Source organism: Brassica rapa, chromosome A02 (assembly GCF_000309985.2).
Source record: "Brassica rapa cultivar Chiifu-401-42 chromosome A02, CAAS_Brap_v3.01, whole genome shotgun sequence".
NCBI classification, from domain to species: Eukaryota; Viridiplantae; Streptophyta; class Magnoliopsida; order Brassicales; family Brassicaceae; genus Brassica; species Brassica rapa.
This window is the reverse complement of record NC_024796.2, coordinates 6,422,753-6,445,575: the sequence shown is the minus strand read 5'-3', so window position 1 is coordinate 6,445,575 and position 22,823 is coordinate 6,422,753. Positions and strand designations below refer to the sequence as shown.

Below are 22,823 nucleotides of genomic sequence, written 5' to 3'. Positions count from 1 at the left end.
TAAAAATCTGATTTATATCCAAGGTTCTTGGGTGAAAGTAACTAGGTTTTCATTTTCTTTGTGTGGAATGGTTCCTTGGGAAAGAAGTAACTAGGTTTTTGAATAAAAAGGAAGTGATAGAGTCAACACGTTGACACTTTAAAAAGAGCTTATTATATTACAGTTCAATATAATAAAGTGTCAACTGTAAAATAATAAAGCTCTCCACAGATAGAGTCAACGTGTCAGAATCACATAGGTTTGAAAAGTCAACATTGTTGATAAAACACAGAGTCACAGACGGACAAATCAAAGAGATCGACTGTAAGAAAAAAAAACAAAAATCCAAAATTGTAGAGATAAGAGGACGACTTTTCAGAGAGACATGGTGTTCCGAGGCGACACGGTGATGTCCGTAGCGCATCTATCGGCGGAGATATTTCAGCGGTTACGGTGGATTCCGGCGTCGGATAGAATCAGAAGCGGCGAGATGTTGCAGCTCGTTTGCTGTTTTCCGCTTCAGCAATTGGGTCGATTCGTGTTATGGTTCTGGAATTATATCTGTGTTGCCCCACCAGAACCTGATGATGATTGGGATGACGATGATGATGATGATGATAATTCATCGTCTTCTTCTTCTTCTTTGATTGTTAATCATCAGAATTACTATCATCTTCATTTAGAGTGACGAAATGTTCTGACGTTCTGTGATGGGAGGATGTTGATATAATCTTGTTCTGTATTCAAAGAATCGGTTTTGTTCTAAGAATGATTAGTTAGTTAAGCGTGTTTAATGTGTTTAATTATAGCTTTTGATTGACATATAGATTATAATGAAATTCCAGTTAACTATGTTTTCGGATGTATTGATCTAGAGGATGTCTCAAAGTGTTTTAATCAGGAGATTTATGTGTAAACAACTCATCGAGCATAACTCTACTAGAGTTTTTTTGGTAGATCAGTCTTTTGTCGATATTTCCTTTTATTCGTCAAGGATAATGTTACATGTGTAATCCTTATATGCGATATAGATGGGTATGCATACTTTTACGTTATCAGAAACTATTGTGGATACGATTATCAAGTATTGTTCTTGTGTGACCGTCTCCGAGTGAAGCAAGGCACACTTAGCAAATCATTGAACTCTCTCAAAATCTTCTTTGGAACTGAAATTCATTTGGGTCTATTTCTGTTGAAGTTTAAAGTTTTGTTGTGTGTGTGTGTGTGAATATGTGTGTTTCCTTGAGATGTCTACTGATTTCTTGCTGAACTTCTTTGTTTGAACCGAGTTCGGTCGGGAACGAATAAGAGAAATGGAACTTGTCGGTGGGTTAGTTCAAATGCATTTTATTAGATCGGAAAGTTGTTCGGTTACAAATGAGGAAAAGACCATCGGAAAGTAAGCCGGTGCTCGGAGAACTGACCGAAAAAATACAAGTCGGCAAGAATACAAAAGAGTAAAATCCCAATTCTAACCGCCAAGAATATGTGTAGATGTTCGGATCCCACTCTTTTTCCCTCTTTCCTCCTTATGTAGTCGAAATTCTCGTCTCCCCGTTTACCCTAGCTCGTCTCACGGTAATGGGTTTTAGCTTTTCTCGGGCCTGATAAAAAGCTCAAGTAATCAGCCTCGTAGCCAAGTCAACACTCCTATTTTGTGGAGTCGAGCAAAAGTGGTCAGGAGCCGAGACCGCGCACGCTAATCCGTCAGCCGTTTTCTTAAGTCAACGTTTTGGGCTGGTTTGTCAGTCAATAGCCTCTTTTTTATGGGCCTTGTGGAGAGATACAATCCATCTTTTACATTTTCTTTCCAAGTTTGAGATTTTTTATGGAATCCAATTCCTAATTTTCAATTGAAGAAAACCTCTTTCCCAAAAGACGTAAAAGGTTTAAAGTTTCCTAGTATTCTGAGGTACTTTATGTGGGAACCGAACTTCAAAATATTGTAGAATCCTCTAATATGTCATTCTTAATGTTCCTTCCAGTTAGTATTATTATTGTTTTGATAACTGTGAAGATCCGGCGACCAAAGTCAACCGACTAATCCCACGAGACCCGCAACATCCACATATTCTTACCATTTAATGTAGTCTATGTGGCCAGCAACATCTTCAAGCGCCACTGGACTACCACTACTGGTTTTCTTCCAGTTATTTAATTCAAGTATTTGTTAGAATTTGTTTATGTTTAAAAAGTGTTATATATATGTATAATAAAAAAATTTATGTATAGTGAATGATTTAGTTCATAATTTTTCCATCTCAATTTTTATTTGTGTCGACTAAATTTTCATTGGAATTATATCGAAATTATAATGTTGATCATTCCGAACTATAGAACATAAATTGCACAAGCAGCTATGTGTGAAAATGGTATAAAACAAAATTCACGAGGCATATTAGTTATTGTAATGTATAAAGCTCTGAAAATATTCTGAAAACTCTGATCTTATTCATCAATAGCAAATGGCTTTATATAGCCTTCAAGGTTAACAAACGACTCCTACTTTTACGCTAACACACGAGCTAACAACTAACACAACTTGAGCCTAAAGACTCGGTTGATTATTAACCAAACCAAACAACTAAGACACGTTCAAACTCCATCATCTCCTTTATTCTCGTTCTTCAATTTTCTCCAACAAACCCTCCCTAAGCTAAGCTTGTCCCACAAGGCTTAACTTATCAGCTACTGAGCAAATTCCAAGCTTGCTCCTCAGGTTCTCGAACACTTCACGTCTCAAAGGCTTTGTAAGAATGTCAGCTATCTGCTCCTGTGATCCGTAATGCTCCAAACTTATCTCCTCATTGTTAACCAACTCTCGCAGGAAGTGAAAACGAACTCCAATGTGCTTGCACCTTCCATGAAATACCTGATTCTTTGACAACTTGATTGTTGACGTGTTGTCGCACCAAATTGTTGTCCCTCCTAGTATGTGATGTCCCAACTCCTCCAATATCCTCTTGAACCATACAGCTTGGCAAGCGCAGACTGATGCAGAAACATATTCAGCTTCTGTTGTTGAGAGGGTGACGATTGGCTGCTTCTTTGAAAGCCAAGCAACTGCAGCATTATCCATAAGAAAGACGTAACCAGAAGTACTCTTTCTGCTCTCAACATCCCCAACAAAATCACTATCCGTGTAGACTTGTAGCTCACTGTTTCCTCCTCCCTTGTACCAGATTCCAAAGTCCACCGTTCCTCTCAGATACCTCAATACTCTTTTAGCTACTTGAACATGAAGTTGTGTAGGTTTTGACATGAAGCGACTGAGAAGACTTACTGAAAATTGCAGGCCAGGTCTTGTATTAGTGATGTACATGAGGCTTCCGATGATCTGTTTGTAGAAGGTCTCATCAACTCGTTCTCCTCCTTCATCCATATCCATCTTGCTCCCAGGGACCATCGGATTGCTCACTGAGTTGCAATTCTCCATGTCAAAACGCTTCAAGATCTCCAGAGCATACTTTGATTGACAGATGTGAATGCCGTGTGATGTCTGTAGTACTTCAAAGCCCAAGAAGTACCTCATTTCCCCTAGATCAGTCATGTCAAACTCCCTTTGCATAGACTTCTTGAATTCTTCCATCATCTTGAGATCATTCCCTGTGTAAATGAGATCATCGACATAAACACTCACGATCAAAGTATTACCATGTTCTGTTTTTAGAAACAAAGTTTTTTCATTTGGTGACTTCGTGAATCCATCCTTGACAAAGTAGTCTTCAATTCGACTGAACCAGGCCCTTGGCGCCTGTTTCAGTCCATACAACGCCTTGTGAAGCTTGTACACTTTGTCTTCCTCCCCCTCAACCTCATACCCTTTCGGCTGTTGCACATATACTTCTTCTCCGAGGACTCCATAGAGGAATGCAGACTTTACATCTAACTGATGCACCTCCCAAGTTCTCTGCGCGGCTGTGGCAAGAATGGTTCTGATGGTATCCATTCTAGCAACAGGAGCATAAACCTCTATGTAATCTATCCCATGCTCTTGAGAATATCCTTTTGCCACCAAGCGAGCTTTGAACTTGCTTACCTCACCATTTTCGTTGAATTTTGTTTTGTATAGCCATTTCACACCGATGCATTTGGCTTTGACTGGTAAGTCTGCAAGCTCCCACGTCTGGTTCTTTACTATCGAGTTCATCTCCTCATCCATGGCTTTTCTCCACTTTAGGCTTTTTTTGCTTCTTCAAAGGTAGATGGATCCGTAGCGTTATGTTCCACCATGTTGACCATGTGAACTTCATCTTCATCATCAATCATCACACTTCCAGTGACGTAGTCATTCAGGTAGCGTGGGCGTCTTACTCTTCTACCCTCCCGGGTTTGTACTGCTTGCTCGTTGTGAACTTCCTCTGCCACCTCAACGGGTTGTTCTGGTTCGTTGGCTTGTTCTGGTGCAGCTACCGGAGCCTCATCATTGTTTGCAGCTACTGGAACCTCATCATCACTTGCTTCTTCTTCACTGTCCTCCCAGCTTACGTTGTCATCGTTCCAAGTGAGATCAGACTCTATCTGATAGTCTTGTTCTTCTTCCCAGTTCCAACCCTTCTTCTCCTCAAATACAACATCTCTGCTTACTACAATTCTTTTTGTCTTTGGATTGTAGAGCCTATACGCCTTTGACTCTTCAGAGAATCCAATTAGAACACATACCATGCTTTTGTCGTCAAGCTTGGTTCGTTTTGCATCAGATACATGGACATGACTGAGACTTCTCCACACTCGAAAGTGATCCACACTTGGCTTAACTCCACTCCATGCTTCTTGAGGCGTGATGTTCTTCACAGCAAGAGTGGGGCAGCGGTTTAGGACGTAGAATGTCCAGTTCGCAGCTTCAGGCCAGAAGCACTTTGGAGCTTTCTTGGCCGAGAGTAATGATCTGACCATATTCATTACCGTTCGATTCTTCCTCTCTGCAATGCCGTTTTGCTGTGGAGTGTAAGGCGCGGTCAGTTGTCGTCGGATCCTATGCTCTTTACAGAAGTCTGAGAACTCCTGAGACGTGTATTCTCCTCCTCTGTCGGTTCGCAGGCCTCTTATGCTTTTACCAGTCTCAGTCTCAACCTTCTTCTTAAACAATTTGAACTGGGTGAATGCTTCTGACTTTTCACTTAAGAAATACGCCCATGCCTTGCGGCTGAAGTCATCAATGAAGCATAGTATGTACCTCTTTCCGTTAGAAGACGTAGGACTGATGGGCCCACAGATGTCAGAGTGAAGCAACTCAAGTGTTTCTTTAGCTCTCCATGTACTCTTCTTAGGGATGGGATTTCTTGATTGCTTCCCCACCAAGCAATCTGAGCATGTGAAGCTCTGAGTGTCAAATGCTGGAAGTCCTCGCACCATCTCTTTGCTCTGCAACGTCTTCATCCCGCGATGACTGAGATGACCGTAGCGTTCATGCCACAGTTTTGGCATATCTTCTGTGACTGTCTGGAAGCAATGTTGCTTTGATCTCTCAGCTTCACTGGTTTGGTCCGTCAGTATAAACATCCTGTTTATGCTCATCTTGCTCTCCGCCAACAGACCTCTTTCATCATGATAGATTTTGCACATCCCCTTCTGAATGATGACAGTGATGTTCTTCTCTTGCAGCTGTCCCAGACTGAGAAGGTTGTTCTTGAGCTCTGGAATGTACAAAACATCGCTTATAGTGTAAGCCGTGTTTCTAAGCACAATCTTCACGTTTCCCTTTCCAACAACCTCCATTTTTTTGTTGTTCCCAAGCTTGGCTGAGTGCTTGAACTTCCCATCCATTGTAGAGAATAGCTCTCGATCACCACTCATGTGATTTGAGCACCCTGAGTCTAAGAACCATGACGTCCTTCTTGCTGTCTCTCGTGCTTCTGAGTGAGTCATCAGCACCAAGTCAGTGATGATCTCTTCATCAGTCTCTTCTTCTTCAACGTAGGCCATGAGCAACATGTCTTCGGTCTCCTCAGCATAGTTTGCTTCCTCCTCCCACTTTGGACACTCATATTGAAAGTGTCCAAGTCTATGGCACTTGTAACACTCAACAGTGCTTTTGTTGGTGAAGCCTCGACCACGTCCTCTTCCTCTACCTCTTCCATTGAACCCTCTTCCTCTGCTTCCCGAACCTCTTCCTTGTGTCACAATCAACAGCTTGTCTTCTTCCTTTTCTGGCTTTCTGAACTTTTGTTCGTGAACCACCAGAGAACTTTGCAGTTCTTCCACCGTGATGTTTTCTATCTCCTTTGACTCCTTTATGGAGACTACCACGTACATGAACTTCTCGCTTAGGGTCCTGAGAATTTTCTCCACTACCTTCTGATCTGGCATCTCTTCTCCATTGCTTCTCATCTGGTTTGTGATGGCTAGAACTCTCGTAAAGTATTCTTCCACCTTCTCAGTCTCCTTCATCTCCAATAACTCAAAGTCCCTCCTGAGTTTTTGTAGCAGCGACCTCTTCACACGATCATTTCCACCAAACTTTCTCTTCATGGAGTCCCAAATGACCTTAGATGTCTTTCTATCCAAGATCTGTTCAAGCGTTACCCTATCGATGGATTGATAGAGGTAGTGCTTGACCTTGTGATCGTTTGTCTTGGCGTTGTCCAGCTGCTCCCTCTGCTCGGCTGTCAAGACGGTTGTGATCGTTGGTTCCTCGTATCCGGTTTCAATGACTCTCCACAGTCCCTTGGCACGGAAGAAGTTCTCCATTACTTCGCTCCAATGATCCCAGTGCCCATCGAACTGCGGCAGTTTCATCTTATCATCTCCCATCTCTCACAATTTGTTTGAAAAGCTGCGGCTTTTGAGTTAGAGAACAGAGCTCTGATACCAATTTGTAATGTATAAAGCTCTGAAAATATTCTGAAAACTCTGATCTTATTCATCAATAGCAAATGGCTTTATATAGCCTTCAAGGTTAACAAACGACTCCTACTTTTACGCTAACACACGAGCTAACAACTAACACAACTTGAGCCTAAAGACTCTGTTGATTATTAACCAAACCAAACAACTAAGACACGTTCAAACTCCATCATCTCCTTTATTCTCGTTCTTCAATTTGCTCCAACAGTTATATTAGTTAGTGTAAATGAAACAAATCCAACTTGGCCCGAGTCAGTGCGAGTAGGATTAAGATTGGCCCAAGTTCGTACGAATAGGATGAACCACCGATGAAGGCTTAAGTGGCAACAAGTCCCGTATTCAATTTGGAAACAAAATTAGAAAGAACAAAAAACTTTGATATTCATGAAATGAGAATTAAATCAGGATCACGAAATTGTGATTTTAGATTAATCGATAGGAACTTAAAATCGATTCAATTTTTCACTTCGCTCTATCTCTGCGGATCATAATTACCGCTAACATTATATAACTCCATTTCTAACAAGAACTAATGCTTAAAAGACAGACTTATGTAATAATGAAACGCATGCCTTTAGGCTTTAACTATAAGAACCATTGATTCTGCAATGACAAATTACCAAAAGTTTGTCGTGCTCAAATATCCACAAAATCTAGCTGGTGTAAGAACATTGCATATATGGATATGGGCCCATATGTCAAGTACTACTATAACAGAATGGACTGACCGACGTTTTTAAATCCCTTGTAACATTAGTACATTGTTTTCTAACTTCTAAAGATCAGTCTTTAATCAAAACGGTCAGGAAACAAAATTTTAGTTATGAAAAGAACATGATACCAGATGCATCCAACAGTCCGATTAGTACCGAGAGATTATATGAACGTTGATGTAATTTGCGGTAATCACTTTTGTCTGTTTAGTGCACGCACGTTAGACAAGGAGTACAGTTTACTTTTTGTAGTTAGAAAAGACAAGGGTCGTGATTAACGAGGATGATGGCTAAATTAATTAAAGACTTGTTACCAAAACAAAAAAAAACAAAAAGAACCCGAAAGAAACATGTATAGGCTCATCTTTTTTACTTCATGTACCTACCTTTCTCAAAGCTATTTAACCAAATAAACAAGAATAAGAAATTAATTAAGAGAACATTTTATGAAATTCGTTCTTCTTACGGACTAGGAAATTAGAGTTTTAAGCATTATAGTTATTATTTATAAACAGTTATGTTTTTTAATTGCTTCAAAGTGGCATGGAATAACTAGAAAAGCCTTCTGACACTAGCTTGTTTTTCATGACTTCTGATACAAATGAAAATTAAGTACAGGAAATATGTAAAGTTCTTTTAAAATCTCTCTTTTCTGTGGAATCTCATAATGATGCTCTGCTGCAGTCTTTGACTCGTATTGGATTCCCCACGGTTCGTTAGATTTGATTTAATTTATTTCTCCGTCTTTGCCCTTCGTCGAGTCAATCAACGAGATGACGCCGTCAGAATTTAAACGGGGACTGGCACTGTCTCCGTTTCCCTTGGTAACGGCGAACAAACCGAAACAGAAGATATACCAACAGCTACATCGGGACAGATAATCTTGTGTCTGCTTCCCCATAATATACAGGTTTATAGTCCTTAACTAGACTGGAACTATTTGCAAACAAACAAAAGACAGCATTATTTTTACCAGGCAACTCGTACTAACCATATTTGCTATTCAATTCTCAAATTACACCACTATTTATAACCCATGTTCGAAACTACGCTAGGCGTGAGTCGGGCGGTCGGTCTGGGCCTAGCGATTTATCAAAAAATCGGAGACTAAACGGGGATTAATTGGGGAGTAATTTTTAGACCGTATTCCTAATATATATTTGATTTGGTATCAATTTTACTAATGTCGACGCGGTCCAGTGGTTAGAGACGTTGGAAAATGCCTTCTTGGCCTGGGTTCGAAGCCCATGTCTAAATTTTTCTTATATTTTTTGGATTTAATTCATTAAAAGGTAATTACATATCTACCCTCATCTCTTTGCTAAATTTCTCTGCAACCCTAGCCGCCATTCAAACGCGAGTATTCATTTTCCTATCATTTTTTGGCTGATTAAAACTTAAAAATGCAAACAAGTATCGATTTGGGTCAAATTTTCTCAGTTTAGCAACACGTGTTTGTATTTTAGACGCCGATTTCATTGTTTCCACAGTCAAATCGGGAAAAAATCAGTCCACCGCCTAGCCACTCCGATTTGCTCCTCCTCGCCACGGTGAGCACATGCCTAACGCTTACACGGCCGACTCGTCAACTCGGGCGCGTTTTCGAACATGGTTTATAACATACGATTTTATTACTTTTATCGAATTTCATTAATTTCCATCATTTTACACATTTTTCATATTTGAATTATAGTTTATTTTAATTTTAACATATTCTAAATTTTGGATCAATGTGAAAGCTTTGTTTTATTCCACTCAGACTTTCTGTTATGCTTATCTTTAACTTTACAAACTTATACTCCCTCTATTTTTTTAAAAAAGGATATTTAAAGTTGTTTATACATATTAAGAAAATTTTAATTTTATTATTTTATTATTTATTTATTATTATATGATTTAATTTGTAAATTTTATCAAGTTTTATTTGCTTCCTAATAAATTTCATCCACTTATATATTTTACTTTAAATTTATGTTTTAATTTTAAAGTGAAATGCATTAACTAAACTTAAAACCTTACTCTTTAGTGTATAATAAAAAAGTAGAACATTAATCTTTTGTACATGGAGATAATATTTCTTAGTGTTGTTAAAAGTATTATAATCAAGTTAATGTTTTAGTGAGATTTTAAGATAAATTTAAAGATAAAATTTAAGTGTGTTCAACGGAAAATTTTAAATAACATATAAATAATATTAAGTAAATTTTGGTAAATAAAAAACACTAAGTCAATTTAAAGATAAAATTTAAGTGTGTTCAACAGAAAATTTTAAAATAATTATATAATAGTTTATAAGCCAACTCCATAGAAATGACCGAATTTTTTTTACAAATAAGATATTTTTATGTTCATTTCTCTATGGTTATCATGCACTCTAAAGGCATCTCTATCCTCAACTCTATAATTTATTTCAAAAATGAAATGAAAAATCGAATATGACTATAAAAAATCACTCTATTTATGTAGTATTCACTTTTTGTTTCTTCGTTACTCTATTTTATAATAAATTATGGAATAAAGATTGAGATGCTCTAAATCCATCCTTTAAATGGAAAATAGCTTTGTTTTGTAGAATACTCATTATGATCTATGTAGTTTTAGTTGTCTATTTCCTGATATCAGAAAATATATATATATATATATATATATATATATTTTATAACAAAACAATGTAATTAGTAGTTTTCTCAAAAAAAATGTAATTAGTTGTTTAATCTGAGTTGGTCAAATAAAATATATATTATGTATTTAACAAAAAGTAATAAGCTATTGGACCAGTAGCATGATGGGTCAAAACAGTATGTTTAATATTTACTGATAAAGTTGACACTTTTTGCAGAACTTTGTTCTCGTTTATTTATTGTATCTTTATTGACATCGTTCGATACGATGTTTCGGAATTTTCTCATTTCAAAATCATAAATTAACCGAAAGAAACACTAATGTAAAAGAGGAATATATGCTTGAAAAGTAGCAAATAATTTTTTGATATATTCTGTGTCATTTCAGCGTTAATAATACAAGATACACTAAACTACCAAACTTAGTGATAAGTTAGTTTGATGCAATTTAATGCGAAGGCCGGTCGTTTCAAATAGTATGGAACTTGCGTATTTTGGTTGGTTGCTCTTTGGATTTAGTGAAATATCATCGACTAACTCGCCATGCTCGTGGGTTCCTACATGCATCATATTTCAAATTGTTTTTTTTTACAGTTATAGAACTTACAATGGTATTATTTTTTATATGAGCATATGCCAAAACTCTTATTTCGTTAGGAATAATATTGATTTGTGATTAACACATGTTATACATCTCATTTCTCTTAAGAAAGTAGAGTTATGCCACACATTTCTCTTAGAGTTTGAATATTAGACTGATCCAGTGACCTTATTAGATTAACCTTACCTTTCAGTGAAACTCAAAGACATCACAAAACGAATCTTCTTATTTGTTATACCAAAGACAGCACAAAACTCATTTTATACACATGTATTTTTTACCTTTAATGTTTTTATCATTAAACAGACAATTATTTGAATACCCATTAAACAAATAATCATTTGAATAACAAATAATCATTTGAATTCCCATTAGAGAAAGTTGAGGGGGGTTTTCCGAATGATGTTTTTAGACGGATTCGTTTCCGTAATTATTTACTTTTGAGGGCTGTAAAAGTAATTGGATCTTTATTAGTTTTGTCTTTATTACTCATACATAACATGTATTTTTTTAAGGGTTAATTAAAAGTAGAGAGAGAGAAAGTGACCAAAAAAGAAAAGGAGAGAGAGAGAGACAAAAAGCGGGAGTCTTTTCATCATCAAAAAAGGAGAGAGACCCACTCCAATGTCGCTGCAGAATCACTGGTGTTAGTGGTGGTGGGTTACAGAGTAAGAGGTCTTGTAGCGAGAAGAAGACTAATAAAGCTGCTAGCTTTTTTTCCAAATAAAGAGCTTTCTTAGATTAGTGAGAACCCATTTCTCTCTTTCTCCCTCTCTCTTCTTGTTGTCTTTAAACTGAGAAGATGAGTTCTGCGGCGCATTTTAGCAATGAGAGGGTTTTCAGAGGGTTTCTGGTATGGTTCTGCTCTTGGGGACTGCTCTCTCTAACATGCGCAGCAGGGAGGCTCAGTGTCTCGAGTCAGAACTTGGAAGTGCACAAACACTTGAAACGCTTGAACAAACCAGCCGTTAAGAGCATTCAGGTTTTTACTTTCATGCAAGCTTTGGTTCCATCGTCTAGTAAGAATAAAGTTGAAACCTTTCTTTTGATTATTATGTGAAAATCTAACTCCTTGTGTATGTGTGTGTGTGAACAGAGTCCAGACGGTGACATAATAGACTGTGTTCATATCTCAAAGCAACCAGCTTTTGGCCATCCTTTCCTCAAAGATCACAAGATTCAGGTCAATCTTCATTCACCATTTTGCCTCAATCCCTTTCAGTTTTTTGTCTTATTATGTTTTTTTTTTTTAATTTTAAACAGATGAATCCTAGTACCATCCCTGACCTGCTGTTTGGTGAGAAGAAAGTATCTGAGAAACCAAAAGAGAGAACCAATCCAGTCACTCAGTTATGGCACCAGACCGGAGCGTGTTCCTCAGGGACAATACCAGTGAGGAGGACAAAGAAAGAAGACGTTCTGAGAGCAAGCTCCGCTAAACGCTACGGTAAGAAGAAGCACCGTACAGTCCCCCTGCCGCGTTCTGCTGATCCTGATCTCGCCAACCAAAGTGGTCACCAGGTAAAGACTGACTCTGGTTCTTCCCCACCTACATGAGTTTTTCTTGATCTAAAACCTCTCTTTTTGGTAATGTGGCATTTAGCACGCTATAGCTTATGTGGAAGGAGGCAAGTTTTACGGAGCTAAGGCTACTATAAACGTTTGGGAACCTAAAGTCCAAAGCTCAAATGAGTTCAGCTTGTCTCAGCTGTGGATCCTTGGTGGTGCTTTTGGTCAAGATCTCAACAGCATTGAAGCTGGTTGGCAGGTACCTATCTATTTTAACTTCTTTACATTACATCTTTAGCTTTTTTTAACATACACAAAACAGGTTAGTCCGGATCTATATGGTGATAACAATACAAGACTATTCACATACTGGACGGTAAGCTTCAAACCTTGTTAAGTTTTATTCTATTTATTGATGATTCTTACTGTTTTTCTATATTTTGAACTAACAACAGAGTGATGCTTACCAAGCTACTGGCTGCTACAATCTCCTTTGTTCCGGTTTTATACAAATCAACAGCCAAATAGCAATGGGAGCTAGTATATCTCCTGTCTCTGGCTTCCATAACTCGCAATACGATATCAGCATTACCATTTGGAAGGTGAGAACTAGTTTCCATTATCACATCATTACCAAATATGTTAACTGGTGCATTTTTTTTTGCTTGTAGGATCCGAAAGAAGGGCACTGGTGGATGCAGTTTGGGGACGGGTATGTTTTGGGGTACTGGCCAAGCTTCCTGTTCTCGTACTTAGCAGAGAGTGCGTCCATAGTGGAATGGGGTGGGGAAGTAGTGAACATGGAAGAGGACGGTCACCACACGACAACTCAAATGGGGAGCGGTCAGTTTCCTGATGCAGGGTTCTCGAAAGCAAGTTACTTTCGGAATATTCAAGTTGTTGATAGCTCTAATAACCTGAAGGAACCAAAAGGGCTCAACACTTTTACTGAGAAGTCGAATTGCTATGATGTTGAGGTTGGTAAGAATGGTGACTGGGGGCATTATTTTTACTATGGAGGCCCTGGGAGAAACCCTAATTGTCAGTAGATGGTGAGCTGAAGAAGGAAGATGTTGATGATGAAGATGTAGAGTAACGCTTGTGTTTATGTGAAGTGTGGAAATATCGTTTTTGTTGATTTTTTTCTTACACTTTACTATCTGTTTTTTTTTTTAAAACACTTTTCCTTTGGGTTTCTAGGTTTTAGTTGCGGTTTTGGGATTCTTGTTTGTTACTTGGGTTGAAAGAGACCAAGTGTGTCTCTGCAGTTTGTAAGTGTGAAAGAAAATTTGATAAGTCTTTATCTTTTGTAACCTTGAACAAAAGGAGGTTGCAGAGCTTTGGGTTGTTTTAGAGTCTTTACTTTGTTGTATTTGCTGCTTATTGAGAAGAGAATTTGCGAATGTGAAAGATAGAGTTTGATAAGTTTGTTGGAAGAACAAGTTTGTTTGTAGTTTGTAATTGTGAAAGAGAGAATCTGATAAGTGTATATCTTGTAACCTTCAAGACAAGAAGGTGGCAGGCCCTTGGATTGTTATAAGGATTCCTTTGTTGCATTTTCTTATGAAATGATGGAGGTTTGATTCATTGTATCAACTAATTATTCTGTTAATCAATAAATGACAGGATTTGATATTTCAACTACAAAGTGGTTAATAATGATTTTAATGACATTACATAAATTGAAAAAAGCAAAGGGGAAGATGCTTATTAATATTAAGCTGTTAACTTTTATTAATAACTAATCAACTAATTTATTCAGTCAGAAGAAAATACTTACAATTATTCTAAAGGTAAAATAAATTCAACTAATGCAAAATGGCTCATTTTATATGAGATTTAAATGGCTAACCATTAACACATGTTAGATTGTCTAGATATAAATGAATCCCTAAATAAGTCTATATATAGTCTATAATATTAAATTTAAATTTCCAAAGAATTTAAAATCAACAGATCAACACAGCATTAATTATTCAGCTGGATGAACCTCTGCTGAACAGAAGAAAGAAGATGTAGAGTAACGCTTGTACTGGAATTTTCCTTATGTTTATGTAAAGTGTGAAAATATCGTTTTTGTTGATTTTTTCTTACACTTTATGTACTATCTTGTTTATGTACTATCTTGTTTTCAGGACACTTTCTTTTTGGTTTCTAGGTTTTGATTAGGTTTTAGTTGCGGTTTTGGGGTTTTTATTTGTTACTTGGGTTGGAAGAGAACAACTCTGTCTGCAGTTTGTAAGTGTGAAAGAGAATTTGATAAGTCTTATCTTTTGTAACCTTGAAGACATGGAGGTTGCAGAGCTTCGGGTTGTTTAGGAGTCTTTCCTTTGTTGCATTTGCTGCTTACTGAAAAGAGAATTTGTAAGTGGGAAAGAGAGATTGTCTGTAGAACAAGTTTGTTTGTAGTTTGTTATTGTGAAAGAGAGAATCGGATAAGTCTTATCTCTTGTAACCTTCAAGACAAGAAGGTTGCATTCTCCCTTTGTTGCATTTGGTTATGAAATGATTTTTTTTTTGGAACATTTTGGTTATGAAATGATGGATGTTTGATTCACTGCACCAACTAATTATTCTGTTAATCAATGAAATGCCAGCATATAGCATTTCAACTATAAGTGTCTAATAATGTTTTTTAAACTGAGGAAAATGATAATTTAGTGGTTTACTTTTATAAATAACTAATTAACTAACTTGATTTTTTTTTCAGTTAGAAGTGAATAAATACAACTGTTGAAAAAAAAGTACATAAACATAACTAATTAAGGGCTGCAAATGAAAGTATTTTCATTTTTCTGTGATTTAAAGTCTAAACTATCATGCATGTTAGATTTAAGAGAAATTGCACCCAATAGCTAAGAAAAAAAACAAAATTCACTATCTAACTAAAATCCAACCCTCTCTCCTCTTTTCTCTTCTTATCTCTCTCTCTAAAAATCTAATTTTTTTTTTTTGGTTATTCCCTAAATAAGCCCTAGATTTAAAGGCTTAAGTATAGTCTATATAATCTTATATATTAAAACAAAAATATACCTAATGGACATATTCCTATGAAAGCATTTTACATTTAATCTACAATCTTATCATTTAAATTTTGGGTCTACCAGAAATTTTATTGGGCTATCAATAATTGGATCTAAACAATAGATGATCCATTGCGTTTATATATAATATAAATTAAATAGATATAATTTAATGTTGTAATACTATACTTTCATATGTTAATTATTTAAATATTTGTTGATGTTAATTTTTAAAATTATAAAGATTTTTTTTAAATAACAAAAATCATATTATCTAACAATGATTAATTTTTACTACCTTAAACCAATGAAAACAAATTTTAAATTATATAGTTTATTTAAAAAATTAAACAAAAATTAAGTGTTTAATTATTTACTCGATAATATAAATCTATGAAGCGAAAAATTTAATTTTTTTAAAAACTTTCATAATTTGTGAAATGTTACAATATTTTTGAATATGAGAATAAAATAATATTTTACTAATCTTTATATATATAGTTACGATCTTAATAATGAAATAATAATCTAAATATATATATATAGAAAAAGATACAAAAAAATACATGTGAAAGTTTGAAATAATTTATTCAATGAAAAAAATATACCGTAAACTTATTATGTTTTAAAAATTGATAGACATATATATATATTATAATATATACCACTTTAGACTTAAAAACAAAATATTTATATAAAAATAAATGAAAACAAAAATCTGTGCGGTTCGAGATCTAGTTAATTTATTAAATTGTAAAAGTATGATCTATCATAAATTTAATGATATACAGAAAATTATTATTCGACTGGATGAACCTCTGATGATTGACAAAGGTTACGACGAAATACAATGAGTTATGATAATATACATAATTAAACGTTCCAATAATTACTTAATAATGTTGAAGCTAAATATTTGATATACTGAATAATAAACGAAAAACTGATACGCCAAATCAAATATCAAAGTCGATTAATAACAAAGGATAAACAAAAGGTAAAGGAGAAAAAGAGAACAATAATTTGGAGAGATTATGGGTTAGGCCAAATCATGTTACTTAAGCACATGGAACCATCGTCCAGTTTCACCGCTCAACAGGTCATTGCTTATCTCATATCTACTCATTTCACACACACAAAGAAAAATATATTAAGTTTACTGATCATTTATAATTTATATTATGAAAAAATCTGATATAGATAAAGTGTGGTAAGAGAGGAAAGAAAAAAAACTAAATAAAAAGCAATTCGGAGAAATAAAAAGTAAAAAAAAAACATTCATTGGACGAGCACACTGAAAAGTTGAAACCTAACTTTTACTAGATTTTTTAACCGCGTTACGTGCGGATAAAATATTATATGTATTTCTCAATTCTATAAAAATAATGTATAATATTGTATTATAATATTTAAAGAATATAAAATAAAACTACATAACATAAATATTTTTTAAATTTTCTTTGTGGAAATCATTATGTTGTTTGATTGTTGTACTTGATTCACATATTTGCATATATATTTGTGATAGATGAATAACTATATTTTTATTATCAGTAAATAATATATATTTATTATATAATATAAGAAAAATGAAATTATTTACTTGTTAAACAAATTTGTTTCATGTTGGAGACTCGGTTATAGACATATCATATTCAAATGAGACATTTTTACAGTTATCAATCTTCTTAACAGTCAAGAAACAAATCTGAATATCAAAACAATTTCTCATACGATTTCTTTGTGGAATAACTGCTCTGAAGAAATTGAATTTAGGCGTAAAAAAATACTAGAAATTGATGTGCATATGTGTTATCTAAATAAGCTTTACATAGTATTATTCATAGTTCATATATCATTTATATCTTTGAAATCTTCTTATTTTAGGGGATAAAGAAACCTAACTCTTCAACAAATAGAAAATAAATAACGTAAGAAGAGAAATATATAAATCAACAAATGCTCACAAGATAAAATTAAGTGAAAACAGATTTATTATTGATATTATATTTTGTTTCAAAACTACCATTAACCTTTATTTTGAAGATTTTTTTATTCTAAAATATTATATATGTATATATATGTGTGTATATATATATATTTAATCAGTGATATTTCGATGTTATTCAAAGTCATTGGCCTTGTATCCTTTTGAGTATCATCCCTCTTGTCCATCTTTTTGTAGCCTTTTAGGTTTAAAGCTCCAACAATTACTCTTATTTCTAGTTTCAATTGTCATAACCAGTTCTTTATATAATGCACAAAAATCGGTAAAAAAGAACTAAAACCTTGTACGTGTCACAAACCAATTCCACGGTACAGTATAACACATATTATACAGTTAAAATTAAATTGGTCGTGGTTTTGTTATAAAGTATTGAGAACATTAAAATTAAATTATTCAACGCGCTGGTGTAAAGTGACATGTACACACTTGGCCTTTCATGCGTTCTCGTGTATATAAACACTAACAAATGTAATTCACAAGTCATAAATCAAAAACAACAATAAACACCAAAACCTCTGTTTCCTTCTCTTCATCTGCTCTCTCTGAGTCTCAATTCCAAAATACTAACAATGGAGGCAATGAAGATGAAGCTTTCCATAGCGATTTTGGTTGCATTGATAGTGTTTTCTGCGGTTCAACAGTCGGCTGCAGCGGTTGACGCTCCTGCCCCGAGCCCTACCTCCGATGCATCCTCGTTTATCCCTACTTTCTTCGCCTCCGTGACGGTTTTGGCCTTTGGATTACTCTTTTAAGAAGTTTTTTCCCCTTCTTATATTTTAAGTGAATTAAATAAAATCATTTGTTTGTGTCTCGTTGAGTTCTTGACATCTTGTTGATTTTATGTCTTGAGTTTGATCTATTTCTTCCATGTAACGTTATTAAAAATGACTCATCCTAATATCTGTAATAATCATTTTTCCGCTTTTGATATATTTATTCATTATTTTCAAAGGTAGATATGATGCAAACAAAAATCGAGAAATTTTCATACGGTAAGGCTGGATATAATAATCTAATAATATACTTATATATTTGTTTTTTATGGTGTCTTTTGTTCAAACATTAGTTAGTTTATCGACCTTTAGTCCTATACTAAATTCGAATCTTAATATAAAAGCAACTTAAAGCTGGCTAGTATGCTTCCTTTTTAAAGTGAGAGCGGACAAAAAGCAAACATCTTTCAAGTAGTCACATGGCATATTTTTTTAAGAATGCAACTAATATAAAAAAATTGTATCAAATAATTTAATTCTTCCCAAAATATTTCTTTTAATTCGTTTGGTACTGACGGTTTACCACTGTTTTCCTTGATAATAGGCTCGGACATTTTATCCGATATCCAAACCGACCCGAAAAGTCTGAACTGAAATCTAAACCAAAATAACAAAATATTCTAATGGATATTAAATTTGAAGAAATTAGTCATCTGAATCCGAACGGATAATATCGGTACCCGAATAGATATTCAAAAATAACTGAACATATGTATACATAACCTTATATTTCTACTTTATTTCTTTCATTTTATTCAAAATATTTATATTAATGTTGTACATGGTTCAAGATCTGATGATATACATATAGTTATGGACAAAGTCATTTGCTACTTACTTAAAATACATATCAAATGCACCTTTCGTTCGTGGAAAGTTACATCCAAAACTTTAAAACAACAATCAAATTAATGTTTTTTTTTAAGTTTTATCTTCAAACCTATTAATCGTTCAATCTATTAAAATTAGAAAATCAGTTAATGTAAATGTATATTTTAAAATACAAGAAACTTAAGTAACGAAGAATATGATTTTTCAAAATCTAAATATCCGAATCCGATCCAAAATAACCAAACTCAAATTTATAATATCTAAATCTGACCCGAAATGTAGAAATAACCGAACAGGTTCTATACTCCTATAAAAAAATCTGAAGTAACCGATCCGAACCCGAACGCTATCTGAACGACTACCCCTACTTGATAGTTTGATTGGATGCACTATACATTTACAAACTACCTTTGAAATGGTATTAGCAGAACTTGTTTAAATCCTAATATATGGCCCGTTAAGCCCATCATCATACGTTTATTTGTATTAACGCAACTTGGACTTCTAATTTCCCAATGATGTGCACTAAATTTGATTAAGACCTGTCCAAAGGTATGGTTGTTTTTCTTAGCTTGCGTCGTATCTTTCTTTGGTGTTCACTTGTTGCAGAAGTTACCCGACTGAAACAACTGAAGTCACAATTACCTGTCTCATCTCTTGGTTGTTGGGCACTTGCTAATGTTTCTACTGTTGTTTTTATTTGGGTAATCTAGACAGTCAAATTGAGAACAAACCGCGGGTTGGAGACTTACTTTGGCAACCAAAACACACAGTAAACTGCGGCCATGGAAGCCATGATTCAATTCCAAATAAACCTCCTTTCTCGCTTACTTATATTCTTGTTTTCTCCGTATATTTTTTTTACTATGGACCTCTGTTCGAAGATCAAAGGAAAGGGTACTCATTCCAAGAAACCTCTAGTTATATCTAACTGGCATTTTACAAAGAAGCACAAGTTAGATTTAATTCGGATCATGTCTTCATGGAGAACGATATAGAAAAGTGTGGTCCGTGGCGTCCGTCTACGGGTAACAAACCAAATTTCCTCACAGGCGTTCTCTTTCCACACTCACTGCATTACTTTTGTTTGCACCTTTTTCGCAGAGTGGTGACGATCCTAACTTCTAAGTATGGCAAGGTTTGGGGTGGGTGAGTATTATGAGACCAGCATAATTGAGTTTACTAAAATTTATCAACGCCTTTTGAGTTGAGAGAAGGTAAAAGATATATATACGTATGATCAGCCAGAACGAGAAAAATACTGATAGATGGATAAGTTTTTATATAATATAACAATGGCATTCACAGGGAGAAAGCTCTACAATCCATATCCCACAAGTTTTTGATAAGTTAGTTGAAGAATATAAAAGTGCTCGAGTTATTATTCTCGAAGGAGCACCTCTACAACTTATCAGAGTAGAGAGTACTAAATTAAACTCCACTCAAATCCAAATTTCCAGAGACAGTTTTCATCTGTTTTTTTTTTTTTGCATAGGCATACCAATCAATGATCTGATCCATTACATAAACTTTTTCACGTTATCGGTTCGGAACACGAGACAAGCTGTCTCTTGGTATGTGAACCAACAAGATTTGATACATTCAACTAAACAGAGCCAAAGGCCAAAAAGGGTGTACAACCAAGTCTATTTAACTTTTCTACACATTTAAGACACTGAAATATCTTTCTTACAGGCTTAAGATTTAAGGTGAACATGTTTTATTTTTGGTTATGTTACTGAAACCGATTTGGTGAATCGTAAAAAATGATTAAAAAAAAAGAAAGAAAGACTAATGTTCCTCTCAGATCTAAATTCTTTTCCTGGCTAGACAAGAGAGAACAGAAGAAGCTGTTCTTGTGGCTTTCTTGGAGATTGTAGCTTTTGGGCTATAAACCTTTTTGTAGCTTTGATCTATTATTCCTCCAGTGCTCTTACATGCCTTTCTTCTTGCTTTATTACTTGTATTATTAAACCCTCTCTTCATAAGATCTTCAAGACTTTTAACATTTGCTAGTGATGTGAATGATTGAGATTTCCCTTCATAAAACTTTGACAATCCCCTCCTGCCAAAAGATTAAACAACTTGTGTTAGAAAACAAATATCAATAAAAACAGACAATCTTTGAGATAGGTGAGATCTTGAGATGAGGAAATCTTTAGATCCATTCACCATTAAGTAATTGAAAACCCTAAATTAATTGCTTCAGAAAGAAGTTTTTAAGAGACTAATATGATCAGAGAATGTTTTCTTACTTGATTGGCAGGTGTAACATGAGGTCAGAGAGATCTTCAAGAGGTCCATTTGAAGAAGATGAAGATGCATCATCATCCTCCTCTGTTAAATCAGATGAACACATGGAAGATAATGAACAAGATGACAAATCTTCTTCTTCTTCTTCCCCGGAGAATGTTTCAGCGTCTAACATCGATCTTGAAACTCCTTCAACAAGGTCTTCTTCTTCTTGTGTCCTACTTGAATCTTGACAGATCATATTGCCCACGTTCTTTATATTCAGATTCATATTTCAACAGAAATCAAGTAAAATGAATTCTTGAAACAGGATAAGAAACAGAACAAGAGAGTTCTTATGTGAAGATGTGTGTTGTTGTTCTGCAATTGGGAACACAGAAACATGAGTTCTATTCGAAGAAGATATACATGTACATTTATATATGGATATGTGAAGAGGTTCCAGTTTTATTTTTAAAATTTAAAAAGAAAAAAGGATAAATAAATGTGTGGGTATTACTTACGTGCAAGCCGTGGATAACGTTGACCCTTCTGTTCAATTTCACTTTTTGTCTCAAAATATTTCTTTCATCTTTTGTTATTATTGTTATCTATCTATCTATTGCAAATGATATGATAATTGCTATTATTGTGTTTCTGATTTGCGGTTCTCATTGTATGGGCCGTCACTCTCATTTCCCGCTTTTGTTTTGTTTTTGTAACTCCCTTTTTCTTTAATATGTCATTTATGAGATAATATTCTCTTTTATACCATCACAATAATTTTAGAAACGATAAAAATTAAGAAAAACACCAAAAATCATTGTTTTTTTCTAGTTTAAAAGATGATAATAAGGTAACTATAGGCATTAATTTGATCCAAAATTAAATCCCACTATATAAAAGGGACTATTTTTAAGCTTCCTAAAGCTAGCCACATGCTCAAAATAATCAGGGCCAATCAAATTGCCACGTCACTGCCAAATTAGGCTTCAAATTAAAATCACGATCGGGCTTCCTGTGCGCTAACTCATTCTCCGACTCCGTATTTTTGTTTTGCGCCATCAGCCGAAGTGAAGCCAAACTCAGATAATTCACTTTCACCCAGCCCAGCCCATTAATCCCATCAATCTGATAATTCACTTTATCCCAGCCCAGCCCATTAACCCTAATCTACGTATTGTTGAGACTCAAGCCAAAGCGCACACAGCTTTCTCATCCTCTGAATAACCTAATCGCCGTCTCCCCCATTTACCTTTCTCTCATGACGACCCATCTCGAAGCCCATTCCCGAGCCACTCTCTCATAAGCATAATCCCGTGTTCTAAACATCCCGTGTTAAATTTTTTAAAACACTCATATCTTAGAAATAGTTTAGAAAATATCTTTATATAAATGTTTTTTCTTGAATAATATTTAATTATAATTTTTTGTATCTTTTTAACTTTTATAATAAAATTATTGTTTTCAGATAGCTATAAAATATAAATAAGAATTATCTTATTTTAAATTTTTTGATAATTTTATTATATTATTTTAAAATCATTTATTTAATATTAATATAACATATAAATTTTATATGATTAAAATAAAATTCGTTTTTAATTATATATAAAATTCATTAAGGGTATTCTTTTAATTAACACATTAGCGAATCAGTTAGAAATTAATAATAAATCAATAACCT

The 22,823-nt window shown here is 34.6% G+C and overlaps 4 protein-coding genes across 5 annotated transcripts; 3 read left to right on the top strand and 1 right to left on the bottom strand.

Annotated features, from left to right (window-relative positions):
• Positions 1–130: 130 nt before the first annotated feature.
• On the top strand, positions 131–838 carry LOC103851820. The gene has a single exon (XM_009128687.3). The coding sequence runs from the start codon at positions 365–367 to the stop codon at positions 665–667; it is 303 nt and encodes a 100-aa protein (XP_009126935.1). The 5' UTR covers positions 131–364; the 3' UTR covers positions 668–838.
• A 10,475-nt stretch (positions 839–11,313) lies between these two features.
• On the top strand, positions 11,314–14,788 carry LOC103851819. Of its 2 annotated transcripts, XR_004454878.1 has the most exons (8): positions 11,314–11,742; positions 11,857–11,943; positions 12,024–12,281; positions 12,364–12,528; positions 12,592–12,645; positions 12,725–12,871; positions 12,941–13,469; positions 14,428–14,788. XR_004454878.1 is itself a non-coding variant. In XM_009128686.3 (7 exons), the coding sequence occupies exons 1-7, from the start codon at positions 11,563–11,565 to the stop codon at positions 13,316–13,318; spliced, it is 1,269 nt and encodes a 422-aa protein (XP_009126934.1). In that variant the 5' UTR covers positions 11,314–11,562; the 3' UTR covers positions 13,319–13,730. The 2 variants fall into 2 exon arrangements, 1 of the variants encoding a protein (XP_009126934.1); XM_009128686.3 differs by lacking the exon at positions 14,428–14,788 and having other exon boundaries at positions 12,941–13,730.
• A 2,248-nt stretch (positions 14,789–17,036) lies between these two features.
• Positions 17,037–18,255, top strand: LOC103851818 (arabinogalactan protein 14). Its single transcript, XM_009128685.3, has one exon. It carries the CDS (start codon positions 17,870–17,872, stop codon positions 18,050–18,052), a length of 183 nt encoding a protein of 60 aa, XP_009126933.1. The 5' UTR covers positions 17,037–17,869; the 3' UTR covers positions 18,053–18,255.
• A 2,220-nt stretch (positions 18,256–20,475) lies between these two features.
• Positions 20,476–21,898, bottom strand: LOC103851817. The gene is made up of 2 exons (XM_009128683.3): positions 21,160–21,898; positions 20,476–20,969 (listed from the first exon to the last, which is right to left on the bottom strand). The coding sequence occupies exons 1-2, from the start codon at positions 21,426–21,428 to the stop codon at positions 20,714–20,716; spliced, it is 525 nt and encodes a 174-aa protein (XP_009126931.1). The 5' UTR covers positions 21,429–21,898; the 3' UTR covers positions 20,476–20,713.
• Between the last annotated feature and the right edge of the window lie 925 nt (positions 21,899–22,823).

Bases quoted from the DNA above. Each gene is read 5' to 3' on its own strand.
- LOC103851819 (XM_009128686.3), top strand. From the start codon at position 11,563: ATGAGTTCTGCGGCGCATTTTAGCAATGAGAGGGTTTTCAGAGGGTTT. The intron at 12,529-12,591 runs GTACCTATCTAT...TACACAAAACAG, and splicing joins GCATTGAAGCTGGTTGGCAG to GTTAGTCCGGATCTATATGG. The intron at 12,646-12,724 runs GTAAGCTTCAAA...AACTAACAACAG, and splicing joins GACTATTCACATACTGGACG to AGTGATGCTTACCAAGCTAC.
- LOC103851818 (XM_009128685.3), top strand. From the start codon at position 17,870: ATGGAGGCAATGAAGATGAAGCTTTCCATAGCGATTTTGGTTGCATTG.
- LOC103851817 (XM_009128683.3), bottom strand. From the start codon at position 21,428: ATGAATCTGAATATAAAGAACGTGGGCAATATGATCTGTCAAGATTCA. The intron at 20,970-21,159 runs GTAAGAAAACAT...ATCTTTTGGCAG, and splicing joins ATGTTACACCTGCCAATCAA to GAGGGGATTGTCAAAGTTTT.
- LOC103851820 (XM_009128687.3), top strand. From the start codon at position 365: ATGGTGTTCCGAGGCGACACGGTGATGTCCGTAGCGCATCTATCGGCG.